Source organism: Heloderma suspectum, chromosome 5 (assembly GCF_057233095.1).
Source record: "Heloderma suspectum isolate Gila_16-S chromosome 5, 16-S_ref, whole genome shotgun sequence".
NCBI classification, from domain to species: Eukaryota; Metazoa; Chordata; class Lepidosauria; order Squamata; family Helodermatidae; genus Heloderma; species Heloderma suspectum.
In genome coordinates, this window is record NC_139462.1 from 143,665,579 (window position 1) to 143,687,982 (window position 22,404).

The 22,404-nt window shown below is 44.5% G+C and overlaps 1 protein-coding gene across 7 annotated transcripts in view; it reads left to right on the top strand.

Moving 5' to 3' along the window:
* The window catches only part of TNS3 (tensin 3), a 321,108-nt gene that overhangs the window by 293,126 nt on the left and 5,578 nt on the right, over positions 1-22,404 (top strand). For all 7 annotated transcript variants that reach the window (XM_084857723.1, XM_084857721.1, XM_084857725.1 and 4 more), the window contains 9 exons: positions 3,675-4,309; positions 5,202-5,288; positions 8,529-8,660; positions 10,938-11,033; positions 13,293-13,370; positions 14,813-14,890; positions 16,986-17,154; positions 19,876-19,944; positions 20,065-20,091. In XM_084857723.1, the coding sequence (XP_084713849.1) occupies positions 3,675-4,309; positions 5,202-5,288; positions 8,529-8,660; positions 10,938-11,033; positions 13,293-13,370; positions 14,813-14,890; positions 16,986-17,154; positions 19,876-19,944; positions 20,065-20,091 (1,371 nt within the window). The remainder of the gene's footprint in view (positions 1-3,674; positions 4,310-5,201; positions 5,289-8,528; positions 8,661-10,937; positions 11,034-13,292; positions 13,371-14,812; positions 14,891-16,985; positions 17,155-19,875; positions 19,945-20,064; positions 20,092-22,404) is intronic.

A 22,404-nucleotide genomic window follows, 5' to 3' on the forward strand; every position in this document is an offset into this window, starting at 1 on the left:
GGGTTACATCACCTTGGAGGTATTGCTAGGAAAACATTTTGCGTGCGTAGCTGTCACTCTTAGTACTGCTTTGAACACCTTCTGGTTATTTTCCGTTCATGCCAGGCCTTGTCCATGCCTGCATGTGTATGGAGAAATGCAAGGTGTGAATCAGCAGTGTTTGGATTCAGCTGGAATAAGTTGTGATTGTGCTTTTTCCCACTGCCACAATAATAAGGGTTACTGCTGACTATTGTTCACATATTATCTTCTATCTGTACCCCAGCTTTCCTCCAAGGAGCTTAAGGTGGCATGCAACCACAATTTTGTCATCACACCAACATTGCAAAGTAAGTTAGGCAGAGGGACAGTGACTGGTCAGGTCACACAGTGAGTTTCATAGATGAGTGAGGATTTGAACCTAGGTCCTCCCAATCCAAGCCCAATATTATATGATATACCACACTGGTTTTGTTCTAGATTAATATAATATACACAGTTGCCTTTCTGTAACTAAGAAAAGCAGGCAGATTGAAAATAAGTAACATATATTTGCAATATCAAGAAACAGATAGCTAAAAACAGTTAAAAATGATAAGCAAATACCATTGTAGTTACAACATTATTAAAATAAAAGGCACAGACAAAATCTAAAATATGAAAACACAAATGATGAAAGGCTAGCTAGCAATTATATCTGAAGCTTATTTGCAAGTAGGGATGGGAGAACAGTGGATGCTCAAGCTCACTGAAATTGTCTGAACATTACTTCAAAGTTCAGTTAGGCTCCCTCCTGGCTCTCATTTGTGATCTGTTTTTTGGTTCGTTCAAATGGGAGAAGTTGTGCATTTTTCAAAAGTTGCATATTTTTAAAGTTGTGCATTTTTAAAATGCAGATTTTGCAAACGTGAATGCAAGGGTCAAGAATTTGCAAACATTTTTGAGGTTGCAAACAGCATTTTTGCGTGATTTGTAGACTGAGACAAAATTCTCATACATCCCTCCTTGAAGTATAGGACTCAAATTCATAGGAACATGTGAACTGCCTTGTCCTGTGCTGGACCATTGGTCCATCTAATGAAGTACTCTAGTGGTGCTCCAATGTCTCCAACAGAGGTCATTCCTAGCTTTGCTACCTGAGATTCTTTTAAGTGAGGGTGCTAGGGATTGAACATAGAGCCTTCTACATACAAAGCACATGTTCTTCCATTGAGCTAGGTGCCATCTCCCTCTGTTTTTTTTTTTGGTGGGAGAGGGGCTGGCTCTTAGTACCTCTGAAGCATGGAAAGGTCTAAAGTCCAGATTCTGACTCTGCATATCCATGGTTGCCATGCTACAAAGCTATGCGCAGGGGCAGAAGTGGCTTACCTTTTCAGCCATGCAAGTTGCTACAGTAGAAGCTTCAGACACCTCCAGGTGGTGCACACAATTATCTCCCACATGTGCATCTAACCTTTGTAGGATTGCAGCCATGTAAGCACAGGTTGAGTCACTCCGGTGGTTTCAAGTCAAGGATAAACACACATCAGAACATCCATTAAGAACCATAGAGATTATACTGATCAAGAGTACCTCTTGATTCTTATCCCAGTACCCCATTTATGCATGTCCTACATTATGCATGGTGTGGAGAAAGTGGATAGCGAGACGTTTTTCTCCCTGTCTTGTAATACTAGAACTAAGGGTCATCCCATGAAGCTGAATGGTGGGAGATCCAGAACAAAGGAAGAACTTCTTCACTCCATACGTATTAAACTATTGAATTCGTTACAATAGATATAGAGATGCCCCCTGACTTGGGCAGCTTTAAAAGGGGATTAGACAAATTCTTGGAGGATAAGGCTGTCAATGGCTACTAATCATGGTGGCTACATATTGCCTCCCCTACAGAGGCAGTAGACCTCCGAATACCAGGAGCTGGGGAATACAACTGGGAGGCTGCTGTTGCCGTCCTGTCCTGTTGTAGGCTTCCCAGAGGCATCCGGTGGGCCACTGTGCAAACAGAATGCTGCACTAGATAGGCCTTCGGTCTGATCCAGCAGCACTCCTCCTAGTTTTTAATGTCCTTATTAGGAGAGTGTTGTTGCATGATTTCTTTGAGTATTCAGGTGGGAAATTACCTTGAAAACTCATCACAAGGCAGTCATATGAACTGCTCTTAAATTCTCCCAGGTTGACGGAATGCTGCATTACAGCCCATTCTGGCATGTGCTCCCTGCGTTACATGATTACTGTTGAGATCCCACACCCCATAGGGTCTAATTATAATCTCTGTTCCCAACTAATTGGCGTATTTTATAGTCACATAAATTTTGTTGTGGCAATTTTCTGTCCAGCCTTTCCTTTGACTGGTAACACTGGTTGAAATGTTAAGCCCTTAATCAACACCGACATGCCTGTGGATTCCTGTATTTCTGTCTCCCTGTTTAAATGAAAATCAGTGCTACATATTTTGTCGGTTTCAGCATTCTCTGAATAGAATTTAATAGCATTTTAAAATAATCAGTTAAGGTTTCCTTTGCCTTTTACATGGTTGATTGATTACATTTGAATTTGCATACTGCTCACACCTTTAAAAAGGTGTAAGGAAGTGTGTGATAATTTACAACTCAGTAAACAAAACCTACCATTCATTGTTAGAAGAAAAGTAAATCTTTAGAATTATTTTGTTGTTGTTCCTTGTTATACCTTGTTCAGTTCCTTGTTCAGTATGTTTCATCAAACATACCACAAACCAAAATGTCCTGGAAAAAACCCAAAACTTAAACTTACTCTTAAATCACAGCCCTACCAATAAAAATTGTCCCTCCCAAACAATTAACTAGAAAGTACTTCTGCAGGGCATCCTAGAATTGAGATGAGATTACAAAATAGATTGGGGTTGTTGTCAGATGGCAAGGCCCCAGGCGAATATGTGTTAGTGGCTGAATTATCAAAACCTGTGGATGTAGGCTCCAATTTTGGACAAATTCTTTTAAAAACAGTGCAAAGCTCATCTTGTAGACATCAGTTTTTCTCTTCTGTCTGCCAAAGAATGGGCTTCTCTGTCAGATGGACGTAGTGGTTATTGTGGAGGCTTTTCTTTTGTGCCAGGAGGGGAACTTTTATTTCCTTGAGTCTGATGCGGACCACTTTTGTGCAGCATGCCTGGATCTCTTCGCATTCATTTCCAAGAGAGACATATTACAAAAATAAAAAAATAAATCCACTAAATCTCTAACTGCCTAGTTCATTTCACCCTTTTTCATTTCTACAATACAGACTTGTTTTCCATTTCCTTCAAATTCATTCCCGTCATCTTTTCAGTAACAATTAATTTGCTGATATATGTTATTAACTCGCTGATACACATTTTAGCTGATAGCTGTAGTGCATATGAAGCAACCATGAAGACATTTAAAATTATTTAGCACTGGGGTGAGTAGGAAAACAAGTGGCTGGGAGGGGAAGGTTTAAACCTCTCCTATTCACATGTGGTGGTCCTGATCCAGATTGGGGCCCCATAAAAAAGATAGGGAGGCTTAGCTGCACGCTACATATTATACGTATCCTGCAGTTCAGCCCTTAGTGGCAAATTTGGGTTTGCTGCCACATAATTTATGAAATGGCCCTTGTATCATAAATTAACACAAGTACCTGCATATTCTGATGTTTTACAGTATGTTTCTAACGGTTGTTTTGGCTTTTTCGAACAGTCCTCCTGCGAGTGAGCATGTCTGGCAACAAAACAATTCTAAGTCCTCCGTGATGCCCCAGTTTTTGGGGATGAGCAACAGCAAGTCTGTGGGAAGTTACCTTACGTCTCCAGAGTTTTCTACTCCTGCACTAGAAGGCTCACACTTGCCTCACTTCCAGGCCAAGGGGCTCCAAGTTGGGTCATTGAATGGTCAGGAGAAGTCATCACCTGGGCAGCAGCAAGACCCCAGCACCGGTACCAGTGTCCGAGCTTTCCTCAATTACGGCGGGGCCAACACCAACAGTAGTCCATCACTGGGGGAGAAACAGCCTGCTTTTGTGGCAAATGCTAATGGGTCTCCCAAAACAATGGCATCACCGGTGGACAGTGGCTTTTTGCCCCACAGCTCCCTTGCACCACCATCTGGGCTTAACAGCCAGAACAGTCCAAATCAACAGAACCCAGGAATGAACATGCAGCCTCAGCCCCCTCTTCCGGAGAAGAAGAGGACTTCAGAAGGGGAGCGTTCTTTCGGCTCCGGCTCGCCATCTTCAAGTGGCTTCTCCAGCCCACATAGTGGGAGCACAATCAGCATCCCGTTTCCAAATGTTCTTCCAGATTTCTCTAAAGTTTTAAACGCTTCACCATTGCCAGGTATGCTCTGTGCCCATCAGGATGAATTCCAGAAAAGCAACTGTGTTAACCTGGAAGGGATTCTCAGGCTAGGCTCAGAAGGGATATTCAAACAAACCTCCTCATGTGATTATGGGAGGGGGGAGCAGGATTGTGTCCACCAGCTGCCACCAGCCTCAGAACCAACATGCCTGCCAGCCATACCCTCCCATTGCCCACATGTTCAGCATAAGTGTGAAGTGGGCTCTACACTCATACAAATGTACAAGTGAAGGCCCACTCTAGGCGAACAGGAGCCCTGAATGGCCATGTGTAGGCATCCACCACATGAAAGGGAGTCTTGGCCTATCAGGGTTCTTGTTTGCATCCAGGAGACCTTCATTAGTACATTTGTGTGTGTAGGACCTCTTCCAAATGCACAGCCAGCAGAGAAGTGTGAGTTGGAGGTATGATCCGATCAATTTCTCACACATTGGTACGTGTGTTGTGTCATTTGAGCACCCATAATATGAGATGGGAATTAAGAGGTATAGTGAATGGTACCACTTCAGACTATAGGCGGGATACCACTTTAGAATGTTCATTCAGGTAGAGAAAAAAGCCTGTCTACAAATAGAAAGCAGGGAGAAAGGTTCTACCTCAGCCTTTTGCCGGCTGTGCTGATTTTTTTTTATTTTCAGGAAGCTTTTAACATAGCAGAGCATTCAAAGCAGTGAAACCGCCTCCATGCCGACGGTCTGACATTGTGCAGGCCACTCTACCACCTCAGCATTTTGCCACTTTATTCTGCTGCATGACTTGACTCACCACAGATGTCCAGGCGGCGAACTCCTTAGAAAGGTATTTTTAACCTGTGACAGTTAAGGTGTGCTGAATTTTAGTTTTCCTTCCCCTCTCTCTTTTTGTCTTGCAGAAACTGCAAGTGATAAACACGTGACTGTAAAGTTTGTCCAAGACACCTCCAAGTTCTGGTACAAACCTGAGATTTCGAGAGAGCAAGGTAAGCCAGCTAACACCTTCCACAGCATGTAGCCAGCTTAGTTGTTCATTACATTTATTTATGCAAATTTGCAGTTCCCCCAAATGCAGAGCCACAGGGAGCTTGCACAACATTCCTTTTTAGTTATACACTGATAGAATCCATTTATCGCAGTCTCTAACGGGGCTGTTAACATCAGAAGGAAAGAAAGGGTCTCTTTTCAGAATGAAGACATACATGTGGCCGGAGGTATTATAACTGGGGGGAAAGAACCAGATAGAGCATTCAATTCTACGCTCAGTAAAGGCATAAAGTATGTCAGTCTTCGTGTAACTCCTGTAGTTATCCCTCTGACTTTCAGTAAGCATAACATCTGATTAGGCATTTAGGAAGCAGGTGATTGTTGTACAGGAATAAACTTTCTTTCTCTTCCTCTGCCCCCCCCCCCCCTCGGTGCTCCAACTGCTCCAGATCACATTTGGTTATTATGGGACTTTGTATACCTTTGGTTATGAAGAAATATTAAAAATAACTAAAACAAGTGCTCTTAAAATGCACTGCTTTTTTGTACTTCAGTCTTGAATATAGAACCATAGAACTGGAATAGATCTTGGAGGTCATCAAGTCCGGTGCAGGATCTGCAAAGCAGGAGGCAGCTACAGTATCCCTGATAGGTGACCTCCAGCTTTTGTGTAAATACCTCCAGTGAAGGAGAGCCCATCGCCTCCTGAGGCAGTCTGCTGTTGAACAGCTCTTATCATTGGGAAGTTTCTTCTGAATCTGCTTCCCTGTAATTTCCACCTGTTGGTTTTAGTTCTGCCCTTTGGAGCAAGTCTCCTCCATCTTCTTCAGATGACAGTCCTTCAGGTATTTGAAAACTATCATGCCTCCCCTTTAATCTTCTCTTCCCCAGGCTAAACACAGCCAATCGTTCCACATAGGACCTGTTTTCCAGTCCGTTCATCATCCTGGTTGCCGTCCTCTGAATACACTCCAGTTTGTGAATGTGCTCCTGAAAATGCGATGTCCAGAGCTAGACACAGTACTCTAGATGTGGCCTGACCAGCGCAGAATAGAACAGAATGAATATTCCCCATGATCTGGTCACTGTGCTTCTGTTACTGCAACCTAAGAACAGACCTTTGAAACTGGCTGTGATTATTATGTACACCAGGGGTGTTGAACCTCTTTTCAGCCTGAGAGCTGTATTCCATTTTGGAGAAGCTCCCAGGGGCTGCATTCCAGTGGTGGGAGGGAGCAGAAGCAAAAGGGACAGATCCAAAATACAAAAAATACCAGCGTATTGTAGCTTAAAGCTCTTAGTGTCAGCAACTAAGCCTTAGGGGAGACATTTCAACTTTTTAGAACAGGGAAAATACTGTGCAAAAACCAGGAAAACACCAAACTACCACGTGGGCCATTTGGGGAACCCCAGGGGGAACAAAGGAGGGCCTGATCTGCCCCCCCAAGCCTGAGTCTCTGTACCCTTGAAATACACACACAGAAAGAGCCAAAAGTCCTTTGCCCTTCCCCACTGAAACATGAAATGGCACTCCTGTCTAAATGGGTCAGATACAGAGCATCATATCTTCAAGCTGTCCGTAGATAAGCACATTCAATTACGTTATCTTGCATCAGAGTTAAATGTAATACATTTATGACTGATTTTGATCAGCATTGCATCTTAGCTGTAAAAAGGGGGTGGTATTGTGTGTATAGTCAAAGTTGGTGTCCTGTGATTACTCACCCTTCTACAAATTCTCACTGAACTGAACTTTGTCCAGCTTAGCCTCTGTCTGCAGGCAAACGATAGATCTCCTTTAGTACAGGGTTTCTGCAACAGTCAGGTTGCCTGCAGTGCCTTAAAGTGCAGGTGTAGCACGATTGCAGAGAAAAAGACATTTTCAGAGAACACACAGCTATCAGTTCCTTGTTTGCTTTGGATTCACAAGCCAGGAAGCTGGGTATTAAGCATTATACAAGAATAGACAACGGGTGGTTCCTCATTGTTGTTGTTGTTGTTTTTAATGAATCCAGAAGCAAGCATCTGTACGTGTGTGGGTGTGGGGGGGCGCATACCAGATATTGACTCTATGCAGCAAGCATTCCTAGTTCCTAGCAGTTAAATGTGCATGCCATGGTATGGTTACAAAAAAGTATGCTAGATGACAATGGTGAATTGCTCATGAAAAGTTTCAGGTAGCTTTACAAACTGTGGAGGACAAAGTAATTTTCTATAGCTGTGATGTCTTCTAACATTTTGCTACCATCTGATGCTTTTGCTTGGTGCAGACAGATTACCCTAACTATGATTAGGTGAATGGGAAGTGCCCTGTGGGCTTTCAAATTCTTTCCCTCTCTGTTCTCATATGTGAATTCCTCACTCCTTCCCTTTTGGGAGACTGACCATGCTTAGCTTCAAACCAGAGTTTGTAACTGTAAGTAGAAGCGGGTTTGCAAACTGTGGTTCAGGCTAACCATGGTTGAACATTGATATCACTGTGGCCATAACACTGCACCATGGTTAGCTCTGAAAGGGGAGCGTGGGGAAAGGAATGTGGTGCTTCCTCATGGGGGGCCTCCTGTCTCCTAAACATGCTACGCCTGCACCAAGCCACTTACAGTGTATGATGGGAGCCTGTGGGCAGCAGTAGTGGATTGCCATTTAAATTTCCCCCATTGTCCCTAATGTAGTGTCGCTCTGGGTATTGTGGGGAATTAAAATATCCACCTGCTGCTGCCAGGTAAGTCCGCACCTGAGGGACCCATCAATGTAGGAGGGGGCTCACCAAAGGGCACCTTCATGAGGACCCCCCCTCAAACCTGGAACCCTCTCAAACCCTGCTGTTCAGAGTGGTCAGGTTATATGTTAGCGGAATAGTCAGGACAACAGTGTGGCTTGTAAGGAAAAAGAATTTGGCCCATCTCTGGTGCAGATTTCTAGTGCAGACTTTCTCAACCTGGTGCCCTCCAGATGAGTTGGATTATATCTCCCAGCATCCTCCTGCCTACTGGCTGGGGGCTGCTGGGCACCAGGTGTGGGAAAGCTGTTTCAGTGGTTGTGACCGTGTAATAGTGACAGTCTTCAACCAACCAGTCTAGTTGCCCTCTAGGCTGTATTTGCTTCCATTGTACTTTAAGGAAAGGAGACAAAAGATTGTCAGCTGTTCATGCAAAGATTTGGAACCACTACATATGTTTGTTACTTTGGCTAAAACAGCTCCCTTCACATCTCTCTTCACTTTCATTCCCCTCATGCAGCCATTGCAGTCCTGAAGGATAAGGAACCGGGATCATTCATTGTCCGTGACAGTCACTCTTTCAGGGGAGCCTACGGCCTGGCCATGAAAGTTGCCATACCTCCTCCTTCAGTGTTGCAGCTAAACAAGAAAGGTACAATATTTTTTCCCCATCTCTCTGGTTCAACAGCAGTAAAAGTTGGGGAAAGGGATTTTTACCACTTTAAGGCTCAATCCTATGCATGTTTAGACACAAAAAAGTTCCAGAACTCCCAGCATACCTGAGCCATGCTGGCTGGCACATGCTGGGAGTTGTAGGACTTTTTTTCTGTCTGAACAGACATAGGATTGTGCCCTAAGTTTAAGAGAAACCCTTTGCCCTGGAATGGACATAAGAGGTATATTTGGAGGTTGCTCCAGTCACAACTCTCCAATCCATTTGGGTTATTTGTGAAGCTGTTGCCAGTAATTTCCTGTCCTTCATTATTTAGTGCAACCCTGAAAATAAGTCCACGAAACTAGTCTGGGGGTGGGGTGGGGGGAATGACTGTATTAGGCTGTCTGCCCACATGTACCAGATTAGCTATTCATGGCTGAAAAGAGAAACTAACACCAACCTGTATAAAGAGCTGCTCAGCATAGTGGCCTGGAGGCAGTCCTTATTTTACTACAGGCTACTAAGTGAGTAGCTGCTGACGAGTCTGGCTGAGTGTCGCCTCACTCTCTGAGCCTCCCTAATGGTGTGTTTACAAGTCAGGGAGGAGTCAGCTGCCCCTGCGTGGGACTTCTGTGTAGTATGGAACACTGTAATGTCATTCACTGGGGAAATAGGGGAGACGAGGACCCGGGAGTCTGGTTTGAGGGAGCACCTCAGAAACCACTAAGCAAAGAATTAAGGTAGTTGAGCAATAAGAAGCATTGCCAAGCAGCTCTCCCAAATGCTTGTGCTTGGTCAGACAGCTCATGTGAGCCTTGCAGGGGGAAAAATGAAAAGAGGATATGCAATGATGCCTTACTCTGTAGCTGGGCAGGCAGAAGGTATTCTTTAAGATAGGGGTGGGCAGAAAGTAGATCCCCAGATGTATTCAGCTCCCAGCATTCCTGACCATTGGCCATGCTGGCAGAGGCTTCTGGGGGTTGAAGTCCAAAACATCTGGAGAACTACCTTGTGCCCACACCTGCGTTAAGAAGTGCACAGCTAGAACAGTGCTTACTACAAGAGACATGGTTGGGTTTTTAATTTTTATGCTTGGCAAACAATACTTCATTGAGCTAAAATCTAGGCAGTATTTTCTGAAGGAACAATTGAAAAGAAACAGTAAATCTTCAGTTTATGGCACAAGTTATGGTTTCTGCTATTCTTTTAGCCACATAGTATTGCAGCAGTCGAATACATAATGGTGCGCAAGCCAGAGATGATATTACCTTGATTTGGGGCAACTGAATTGTGCTTACCTTGTAACATAACTCTGCATCTAGTCGTTTTCCTTGCCATAGGATCTTCACAAGCTTCATTGATGCAGATTCTGAGATGTTCCAATGCCACATGCTTAACTAGTTGGCTTTTAGAAGGTTGTTTTAGTTGGATCCAAATTAGGTCAATTTCTTCTTGTTTCCTCTTGCAGCCTTTCCCAACTTGGTGCCCTCCCAATCCTTTGGACTTGAACTCCAGTATCACTGGCCATTGGTCATGCTAGCTGGTGCTGATGGGAATTGTAGTTGAAAATGTCAGGAGGTCACCAGGCTGGAGAAAACTGTACATGCTTAGATATTTGTAGACTGTCGAGTCCTCCCACTACCACCAGGCATACATATATTTGACTCCTCTTTTCTTTTGGCCATCAACAATTCTTCAACTTAAAAAAAAGTAAATCAAGCAGATTCCATACAATTTCACTTCTCTGGGGTACAATGAACTTTTCTGCCTATTACCATTATCTTAGTAGGGATGACCAAAGTTGGCTACATTGCATAAGTCAAGAGGTGAATCCAGCTTTTCTTGCAGCATTGCAGAGCATGCTAGGCTGCACGTCTTAGATCATATGCAAGTGTTTTGCTGCATCCCTAAATCTATTGCGGTAGCAGTTCCAAGCAACCGTGGATGGTCTGTGTAGTCATCTTATAAATCCTTGCTGTATTCCCTGTAAACTGGATATAATGGAATTTGCATGCTTCCAGTCCATAACAAACTCAGCCCTCAGTTGCTGATAAGATATACAAGTATTTCCACCTCTGAAGTTTCTCCTTTACTGAAAATGAGGACAAGGCAATTTCACCAACAACACTATGGTTCCCACGCTGTGTTCACAGCCCTTTTCTTGTATACTGTGAGTGGGCAGTGAACACAAGACATTTACTTGTTTGTGATGACATTACCTCATATTAATTCATTGGCCGCAATGGCTTTGTTTCCCATTGTTTTGTGCCACAGTTGGAGATCTGTCCAACGAACTGGTCAGGCATTTTCTGATTGAGTGCACCCATAAGGGAGTGAGGTTGAAAGGATGCCCCAATGAGCCATATTTTGGTAAGTACACCCACTATAATTTATCAGTGTTATTCATCTAAGTGCCCTTGAGGAAGATGGTCATTGAAATATGGTGGGCAAGTTTCATATAATAATATGCCTTTGTGTAGCAGTTTGGTAAAAACAAATTACTACTTTTGAGTACCAAATTGTCTTCTCTGTTTCTTTTTCTTCAGTTTTCTGACACTTCCCCCTGTTTTCTCCTATACCAGGGGCGGGGAACCTGTGACCTTCCAGATGTTGTTGGACTCCAGTTTCCATCATCCCTGCCCATTGGCCAAGCTGGCTGAGGCTGATAGGAGTTAGAGTCCAACAGCATCTGGAGGGCTGTAGGTTCTCCACCCCTGTCCTACACCACACACTCACCTCTTATGGCTGCTCTAGGGGAACAAGCTCCCACAGCCTTGGCAGAAGGGAGCACCACTGGGGAGTAAGGGACTTTTCCCAGGAAGGAAAAGAGAATGGATATACAGCATCCTTATCCTGTACTTGATGTCCACTTCAAGGAGCCGGTGCTCCGATCATCTCTGGGACCACTGCTCAGTGATACCTCCATTATTAGTTCTTCTTTTGTAGCTTGTATTTCTCCCTTATTTCCTGTTCTAGACCCATCTTCCCCTTCCAGTTGATCTTCTGCCAAGTCTCTGCCTCCTAGCTTTTTCCCCTGGGTCCTAAACCCACCTAATTTTCCCTGCTCACCTCAGTCCCTCCATGCACTTCATGCCATCTTTTACATAAGGTGTTGCAGCTGCCCAACATTGTCCTCCATTACTCTTTCAAGCAATGACCTGGTTTGCACTTAATGGCAATTCCTGGGTTGTTTAAACCAGGAATTGTTGTGGTCAAGCAGCAGCAAGTAACCTCGTTGCCTCCCACATGTTCATCACTTCCACTTTCAATCAGCAACCCAGGAACAAACTATGAGTGATTGTTGGGTTAAACCCTGGGTTGTTTAACCCATAAACAACTCAGAATTCTAGGTTTGGACATCATGATACCCCAGGACGGGTGTTCCTGGGTTGTTGATTGAAATCGCAAGTAATGAGTGCATGGGAGGCAGTGGGCTTGCTTGCTGCTGCTTAGTCCCAACAATTATTGGGTTAAACAACCCAGGAATTGTTATCTGTGAAATGAGTCAGTGTATTGTTTTTCAGAGAAAACAACTTGGTTAAGGGAATGCACCATTTAATTTGGGTCACCATGCATATGATGACAAAGTCTAGACCCTAGTTTTTTATAGCCTACTTCTACTACTGCTTGAAAGTGTGGTAGTAGGCATTTTCCATATTTGTTTCTCTTATTAGCTTCACGTTGATATTGAGGGCATGGAGAATTGATTCTTTTAAGGTTCAAAAGGGTTATCTCTTGGATATGAAGCGCATGTGTTTATTTGACTCTGTCTATATTCTGTTTTGAAACAAAAAGCCTGGTAAATGAAAGTTCAGTAGGTGACGACTCCATGAACAATCCAGTTAATGGATAGATTTAGAGGTCAATCCACATTCTGATCCAGCAAGGGAGATCTACACATGGATTAATTTTCTGGCAGAGGAAGCCCATGAGCAAATCAGATATGGATATCAATCCAGAGACAAGTTATCCAATGCAGTCACTTCCATGCGGCCACAAGGAGAAGCCTTGTTTATAAATGAAGCAGAATGAGGTGGTAGATTGGGCTATACCTCTTCAGGCTGCAGATTGGGGATGCCATTTTAACTCCCTCCCCATGTAAAAGAAACTCCCTGCAAGGAAAACAACAACAACCTGGCACAGTAGGGAGAAAGGTGCAAGCCTCTGCTGTGCTAGTTTTCAACTTGCAGAGTCTCTCTTATGTATGGGATTATTCAGAACTGGAGCCCCCTCTCAATCTATTCAACCACATTATTCCTGCTCTTTCTGCCACATGTATGGAGCAGGCCATAGTTATTTGCAAGAAAGTGTTGGGCACAATGAATGAGCCGGGGGAGCAGGTGGAAATGCTTGTTTCCATCCATGTGGCAAGAGATGGATGGGAGGGGTCATCTTTAGCTGCTCTATGGTATGACTATCTATGCACGGTGCCTTGTTAGAAAGGACCATCTCTGGATTGGAGGGCACAGAGTAAGGAAATGAGTGAAGAAAATGTTGAAGAAGGAGTTTGTTGGCTGTATATACAGAACACAAGAGCTAAAAATAAATAAGGAGCTTGTAAATAACTCCATACAAAGCTTTTACATACTACAAAAGCTAACTTGGTGTATCATCTTGTTCTAACCACAGGGAGTTTGACAGCTTTGGTGTATCAACATTCCATTACTCCTCTGGCACTGCCCTGCAAGCTACTCATCCCAGACCGAGGTATTCTTATTAAAATAGAAACACATGATTCCCAATCCAGGTCCCATTTCCTCATGGCTCTCTTTCAAAATAGCTCTATTGTAGCTTTGGGTGAACCAGCATCTGCTGTCATACTTGATAGGATGGGGGATTTAGATATGAAGATGTGTTTTAAGTGCTGATTAAGTTCCTCATTCTGGTATCAAATGATCCAGTCACTCAGAAACATGTGGTTATCATTTTAGGCACATGATTAGTGCCAGTGACTTGTATACTTGATACCAGCTGCAGGCTTTAGGAAAAATCACTGTGTTCAAATATAGACCAAAATACAGGTTTTGTGTAACCTACAAAAATAGAAGCTTTTATTGAAAGTGAGCATAGCGATAGACATAACATTTGTAGAGCACTGGGACTGGGTTGGAAGCACCCCCCATCACATTCATTCTGAAAGTACCATATCTTCTCAAGCAGTTCTACAAGTTCACAGCAAAAGCGAACTATAGGTAGCACTGATTGGCCCCAAACTGCGATGTCATCAAGTCATTTCTCCAATCCCCCTACATGTGCAATAAGACTAGTGTGTGGCACAATGTGGCCTGGCTGCTCTTGTGTAATAAACTTTAATATACTTCCCCCAACCCACCGATCAGTTTTGCAACTGTTTTTAAAATGCTTCCATTTTTAATGAGACAAAAGGTTGAACATATAAGCCGACATGTAATGTTTTAGCAGTAGAAGTTCTGATGTATGGGTGGAGAGGCAGGATGGATTGCTGACCCAGCATTTGACCTGAGGGAATGTACATCTGTCCTGACAATTGTGAAGCTGGGTAGGAGCCAGGCTTACACCACCAGTAGAGGAGAATCCACTGTGGCTTCTCCTTTAAATGTTATGTTCGTCATCACCCTTTTAGAGTTCAGACATCATCCTGGCATAATTTGTAATTCACGCATCTGAGTTTCTTTGGTGCATATGAACCTTAAAAAGCATACATAAAAATGACTAGTTACAACTTCTTTATATTGTAATTATATAATGTTAAATAAATACCATGTTAACTGTTTAGTTTTTCCCTTGCCTCTGGGACTATTAGAAAAAGAGCTCTCTAGAGCAAGTTTGTAAATAAGGGTGTAAGTTTGAATGTTCAAATTTTAGTGCAAGAGGCTGCAAGGTGGCTGTTCTTGTTTGCTTTTTAAAAGTTATTTACACTGAAAGGGGTTATAATCCAGCAAATGTTAAACACCTTTAAATCTCATTGATTCCTAGCATGCCCTTAACTCTCTCATGGAAATCATTGGGACTTAAAAGTGCTTAACCCAGAACATCCTCATCTGCTTTAATAGGGATGGATGTCTGTCCTTATGGAAACTCCAGTAAGGTGTCATCCAACCAACACAGTATCTGATAGACTTCTCAGTCCAAGTTCTACCGAAAATGTAAATGTCTCTTTCTGTTTGCAGACCCATTGGAGGAGATTTCTGAAACCTCCCCACAGACTGCTGCAAACTCTGCTGCAGAACTTCTGAAGCAAGGGGCAGGTCAGTGAGAAGTTCCTGATGCCTTGACATCAAAACCCGACACCTGCAAAGTGCGCAGCCAACTCAGATGGCTTAAAAAGCTGGCAGTAGCCTATTCTAGGCTATTCTAGTCTGAATTGTTACAGATTTCCATCAAGTGCAATAACAGAGCATATTAAATAATTTCCTAAAGCTTTCCAAAGAGTTTTAAATGAAAACATAGAAAGTTTGAATTCGAAAGTGAGAACATTTTTATGAAATCCAGAAAATAGGCAAATGGCATATATGCTTTGACAGTCAAAAATGCTTTTCAAAAAATGGAACATTTCAATAGCTTCTTTTTTCCCCAGTGCAACTTGCATTCAAATACTGCCTCTCCCCCGCCCTCACCCCGGTTTTGATAGCATATGGGTGCAGTATTGCCTCCTGGTGGTGAGAAATGGCAGGGGCTTCTGATGGCTGGTGTTAGTTTGTGTTACCCAAGTAACAGACTTGTATGTTGGGTTAGGGGTGTCAACCTAAATCCTATCTTAAAAGTGAAAATTATCATCTGCCACAAAGTGAACTGCTGCAGAGGAAAAGTATTTCATAAACAGCTTCAAATGCCAGAAAGAATATTGGAACATCTAACTGTTTGGTTTCCAATACCAGGCGGTTGACTGTCAACTGTTAGGTCTCTGTTGTCTTCTTCCCTGGGCATAACGCTTGCTCAGCTTTCCCCAACCTGGTGCCCTCCAGATGTGTTGGAATATAACTCCCAACATGCCCCAACCAGCCATGCTGGTTAGGGCATGCTGGGAGTTATAGTCCAACACATCTGGAGGGCACCAGGTTAGGGAAGGTTGTATTCAACTCTAGGCACACTCAGGCTGCCCACTGCTTGGCAAGCTACAACAGCTCACTGCGCTGCGTCTACAATTTTTGAGAGAATCACGTGATCTGCAGGTTAAACAGCCACGTGCTAAAGGCTCGCCTCGAGGTGAAAGTCTCCATCTGGGGCAGTTCGAAGTGTCTTCCATGCGGCAGCCATAGTGTGTGCACTGACCTTCTCTTGCTTCACTCAAGCCAAGGGGATCTGGAATTGCCTGCAGCTTAGGCAGTCTGTTTTGCTCTTCCAAAATAACATTGGCATGTGAGGCTGCAGCTGGTCATGGAAGCATGGTAAAGATGTGATTTGAGGGTGCCTTCCTTCACATGCATATCTGTTATCTCCAGCCATGGTTATTTGTGGTTTGTGAAACACCTGAGTGGGAGCCACCGGATAAGTGCAGTGAATGAGGAGAGGTTTACACTGAGAGACTTGTTTGCTCTGGAGATCCATCGGGAACTTGTAACAATTTCCAGAGGGATAGCTGCGTTAGTCTGTTGCAGCGAAAACAACAAAGAGTCTTGTGGCATCTTAAAGACTAACAAATGTATTGTGGTGTTAGTTTTCGGTTTTGCTGAAATATTGGCTCTGTCGGTACTATTCTTGGTCTTTATGAAGCTGCATATGGCACATGTCAAAAATGCTGGCAATTTGAATGAATGCATGAACAAAAATGTTACAATTTTCTGTGCCAGTTATAAAACGAGGGCTCTTAAGACCTGAATTTTTACCCTAAACTTTATTTGGTCCAGTTTGAAGCATCTAAATAATGCTTCCACGTTTACTGAAAAAGAAAGCTTTGTTTTTAAAGATGAGCGATGGGAGGTGATATGTGTGTTCAGGCTTGCCTGGAGTGGAATCTGCATAGATTGGGGTAAGCTGGGGTGGGTGGTGGGATTCAGGCACCCCTATTTTTGGAGGGCCCCACTCACCGCTGTACAAGAGTAACATGAGTATTGTTGACAGAGCAATTTTTCTTCTTAGTGGGCAGGAGGTTTCTGTGATTGTTGAGTTGCAGCAGTCACCTGACATCTGCTGTGACATCTCGTTTCAGCCTTTGTACTGCAAAGTGGTCAGACGACAAATGGAATTGAAAGGGTTAAGAGTCTCAGCCCAAGATTGTCACTTTTCATTCTCACTATCGTGGAGGAGGAGGTGGTTTGTAAACGGAAGCCATGTAAGATCTTCTGTCCAAACCCTGCTCTCCTTGATAATCCTTTCCCTTTTCCTTCTTTGTTTCATAAACAGCCTGCAATGTTTGGTACCTGAATTCTGTTGAAATGGAGTCCCTCACGGGTTACCAGGCTGTGCAGAAGGCCCTGAGTTTAACGCTGGCTCAAGAGCCCCCTCCCATCTCTACTGTGGTCCACTTCAAAGTATCTGCGCAGGGCATCACGCTGACGGACAATCAGAGAAAGTGAGTGCAGAAAGAAAGATTCTCCGTCCCACCCAGGCACTGCTATGTGCTTGCTTAAAAAAAAAATGTCACTGGATTTTTCCCTTCCAATTGCCATTTCATACACTATACCAGGGGAGCAGAACATCAGGGTCTTCTGGGGCCCCAGTCCAGCCCTCCTTGGGTTCCCCAGACAGCCAGGCCCCCTTCCCCTGACCACTCATCGCTTGGTGGTTCCAGTCTTTTGTGCAGTTTTCCTCCCATTCTCAAAGGCTGAATAGCCTCTCCTAAAGGTTAACTAATGGCAGTGAGAGCATTAAGGTAAAATATGCTGGCATTTTTGTATTTTGGGCCTTCCCCTTTTGCATCCAGCCCTGCCCACCACAGGAATGAGGCCCCCGAGAGGTTCTCCGAAATGGACTCCAACCCTCAGGCTGAAAGAAGTGCCACACCCCTGCATTATACAGCAGCACCCAAAGACTCGTGAGAAGTGTATGCTTGCCAGGAGACCTGTCGCCAGTGTGTATGCAAGCAAATAAACACTTTAAAAGTGTGGACTCTGGTTTCTGCATTTGGAAGAAGTTGCAGCCTGCAAACGTGCAGTTGCCTGGTTCTGCTGCAGCAGCACTGCCAAAAACCTGGCTGGAGTCGGCAGGTGGAGGGCATTGGGGATATTGATGATGGAGCAAAGCCCACTCAGAGAGAGGGGAAAGGCAGCTTCTCTTTCTTTGCTTGGACAAATGCCCGAGCAAACGTATACTGCAAAGCTTCTGGAAAACCTATCATGTAGATCAGGGGTGGGCAGCTTGTGACCCTCCGGATAATTTGGCCTCCAGCTCCCACCATTACTCACCATTGGCTGTGCTGGCAAGGGCTGATGGGAGTTGTAAGCCAAAACGTCTGGACCCACTCCTGACAGAGACAGCATCCCATCCATCAGAGAAGGGCAAGTGGCTGACTGGCAGTGGCGATAAGGGGGTGCACGTGTATATAGACGGGGTGAACCGAGTTCTGCACAGAGTAATACGGCAGGCTACCAGGGGTGGGTGGGTGGGTGGGTGGGAGGGAGGGAGGGAGCTTACGTAGATCCCAGTAAGGGAAGCCCATTTCACAGAGACAAGCACCAGAGCTTCCTTTGTTCTTTACACTGGAGCTAGTGATAATTCTTTTTCATAGTGAGCTTTTGCTGTACGGTGAGCTGCGGCAGCTGTGAAATGCAACCTGAAAGTGAAAGACACGCCTTGTGTCTCCAGCTGTGTCCATGCTAGTTCATTAAGTCTTGCCTACTTGCAGGTGAAAATCTACTCGTAGGCTGGATCTCAGGTTCATGGAACCGGAGGGGGGGCGGGAGGACCTGGCTCTGAATAGCGGCCTGCCATGCAAGAGTCCACACATGCAGAAGCAACCCTAAACTTATTTCAAGTGATTGCCTTCCCCAAATGTACAGCATACTGTAACAGACCCCCTCCCCAGGTTTTCTGTAATGTGCCCAGAGAGGGAAAGGTCTCTTGGTTCATGCCAGGTGGGAAAACAGACCCTTCCTCTAGCACATACAGAGAGCAGGCATCAGTTTCAATTTGCTCCAGGGTGCAGAGACTCTTGAATGTCTTCTGGATGCCTAGCATGGTGGTCCTCAGACTTTTTGGGCCAGTGAGCACATTTGGAATTTTGTGAGAGTGCCATGGGTGCTCTCACAAAATGGTTTCAATGGAGGGTGGGGGATTGTCCATTCATAAAATGGGTGTCATGATGGGCATGGCTGGTCACAGAACACTTATTTCCCAAAAGGCAAAATGGAAAGACAAAAAGAAAAGTATTTTGCCCAAGAACCTAATACAATGCAGAGGTAGAGTCTGGGCTCCAAAACAGAAGCCCACTCCTTTGAACCTAAATAAAGATGGTGCTGGAGGGTAGAACTTTGCTTGGCAGTGCACCAGTCTCCCCGTTTAAAAATAAACACTAAAACAATCTTAAATAGAATTAAAGATCAGGAGGGACAGGGAGCCCAGTGGGAGCCAACGGAGGTATCTGCAGGCCCACTGGTGCAGGCCCAAGGTTTAATGCAAAGTGAAAGGTGGAGACCACTTCCCCAAAGTCCTTTATGTGTACCAGAGTGGTCAAGAGAGGGGGAGAGTCAGCAGTGACCACAAATAAGGGCTGGTTATCAAAATGTGGGCAAAATGTGCAGACCTTTACTTCCAGGATCTTGACAGCTGCCCTGTATTTTCAGTCCAAGACAGGGAGCGAAAACAGGAGGCTTATTTTAAATAAATAGAAGGCTGGCTTGTGGGCTGGATTCCACTTGTTTGTTCACAATTTGTGCAGGACTGCGCTAGCACCTTCTCTTATAAATAAACATAATATAAGGAAAACTGCGTGGTTCTGCAGTGAGCTTTATTAACTTTTTGCCCATATGCTGTGATGGCACTGGAAATCCATCCCCCACAACCTACTGGGCAGGGGGATTTTTGACAGGACTGTAGCTCTGGAGGAGGAAAGGGTTAAACTCCCAGTGAATTGCGATCCTGATCTCTCCCCCCGCCCCTTGGTGGCCGCCATTTTTTTTTTTAGAATCATACCATGCTGAATTGCATTTAACGTGTAGTTTTGCCCTAAGAGAAATGTTATAATTGCCCCTCCCCTCAGGAGACACACCACCACGTAATGTGCCTGAGACACAGGACTCTAGAAAGTATTTCAACATTTCTTAACATATTTCTCCTTCTTTTCTCTTTCCTTCAGGCTCTTTTTTAGAAGACACTATCCAGTCAACACTGTGATTTTCTGTGCTTTGGATCCACAGGACAGGAAGTAAGGATGACAAATGCTTTTCCTAATTCAGTGTTTAGATACTGTTTGGGACTACAAAAAACCCTAACAGGAATATTATTCTTTTCTTTCCTCCTGACTGCCTTTCCTTTGTGCAACAAGATGGATGAAAGATGGTCCCTCAGCAAAGTAAGTAGTTGTTGACTTTGAATGTACATGGATAATACATTATCTGACCACCTTTAGTTTTTGATAGCTAGAACCGTAATTCCAATATGTGTTTTGTGTATATCAAGATTTGCATTGAATCCAGACTATAGATCTTCTTTGCACATCCTCTAAATCAGGGCTGGTTGAACATAAGGCTTGGGAGGCTTATCAGACTGCCCTTTGGGGTCCCAAATCTGACCAGTAGTACACTTTAGGTCTAGGAAATATCTTAGAGGGTCAAAGGAGCAGGTATTCGAATGGCTCCTACTACATGCCTCAACATCAGTATCTCCCCACATTCCATTTAAATTAGCATTGTAGGTATCAAGGACTGTGAAGCATGCGCTTTATTAGTACTCACAACCAAGGGGCAAAGGTGTAGAATGAATGGTGACATCTGGCCAGGGTTAAATGGCCAGGATGTTTAGGCTTTGCAGAACTGGGGGAAGGGAAGACAGGCAGACATCCGTTTGATAGCATATAAGAGGATTCTGGAAGGCAAACAGTGGCATGTTCAAAGTGTGGCTTGGATTGCGAGGAACTAGAAGCTGCAAAGGGATGCTGGTCAAGGGATTTTAGCCAGCAAGGATTTTTGGCTGGCAAGAAGGAGAGGACACTTTGAAGAAGAGGTATTGGGCAAAGTGGCATCAACAGAACTTACCAGCAGGGTCCTTTACGGTCTGGTCCTACACATGCAGAAGAATGAGGTGCTGGATTGAGGGGATTGGGGGGTGGAACCCTGGACTGTAGCATTTCAGAGTGCAGGTGGGGTTATTTTTTAACATTCCCTAACGTAAAACAACTCCCTGCATTTAGAAATAACAGCTAGCACACCTGGGAGGATTCTAGCTCGGGCCTCTCCCTGCTGTGCTTCTTTTCTATGTATAGGGAGATTTTTATATAGGGCATTAGAAACGTGATTGTTAAGTTCCGCTCTGAAATGGTACACTTCAGACTGCTCCCACTTCAGGACTCTGCTTCATTTCCATCTTACTGTGCTGCATGTGTAGTCCAGACTTAATATGGTTGAAGTGTTGACCAGTCATCGATGTCTCCATTTTCAGAATGACTCTTTGGGGAAATTGGTTGCTGACTGGCACTAAAAAAAAAAGGGGATGGGGATCTTAGTGATAGAATGAATAAAATCTTAGTGATACAGTTTGCAAAAGACAGTGCGTTGTCCTTTAGCTTTACTTAGGGTGCAATCCTATGGCCGCTAGACAGCAGCTAGGCGGCCATAGGATTTTTTGTCTTCTGGGAACTGAGCTCAGAGCCAGCGCCAGTTCCTAGAAAACCGCCTCCCCACCCCCTCCCCTGCCACCTTGTAGGTGGTGTGATTCGTCCCAGCTCTGCACTCATAAGAGCAGTGTGGAGTGGGGGAAAGGGGGGCATTCTTGGGGGCGGGAAGGGCATGGCGGAAGCGCCGATACGACACTCACTGTGCACCATATGGCCTCCAACCCCGCTCCAAGGCGCCCCAGCTAGACAGCTGAAATCAGCCGTCTAACCCCAAATGCAGGGTGGCCAGAGCACAGAGGAGAAGATCCCCTCCACGCTCTGCCTGCCCTTCATTGGATTGTCAGTCGCTCCAAAGTTCGGATCCAGCCGACTATCCCCATAGAATTGTGCCCTTACTGATGCTACAAAGGGAGACTTTTCAGCAGTTCAGGCTAGGTCCTTAGATGTGAGCTTCTGTGTGCATACGAGAAGGGATGGGGGGCAGGGGGGATCCTTCAGTCTGTGCTGGCTCGAGCTGCCCTAGGCGTAAAAAGTGGGACCTGCTGCAGCTCAGTGTGTTGAATGTGGACTGGGGTGGAAGGAAGGATGGTCAGTGTTGAGGAATGTGAAGAGCAAGTGGGAGACCTTTTGTAGGTGCTGAGAATTAAGTGGCACTGGGAATTTCTAGGACCTCAAGAAGAGAATGGGTGGGTGGCAGGGAAATCTCTGCATGGGTAGAAACTGTACACAGCTGTGCCTCCTCTGGACTTATGGTCAACAATGTCCACATCTGAACTGTGTTGATCTCTTTCCTATAGCTTGAGGAGTAACTCCTGTACGTCAGCACTGCAGGTTCCATGCGCTTTCCCGTACTTTGACTTAGCCCAGTCTATTTACGTTTCAAATATTTATGCTTGGGCTAGATAAGACAGATATTGTTCTCCCTATAATGCCACCTCCTACCACAAAATGGCACACCGTGCTGTAAAGATGCAGTTGCTGGTCTCTGACAAAGTGAAAAAAACTGTTCTGTCTGGGGTTGGTTCAAATGTAACATAACTTCTTGCAGAGTCA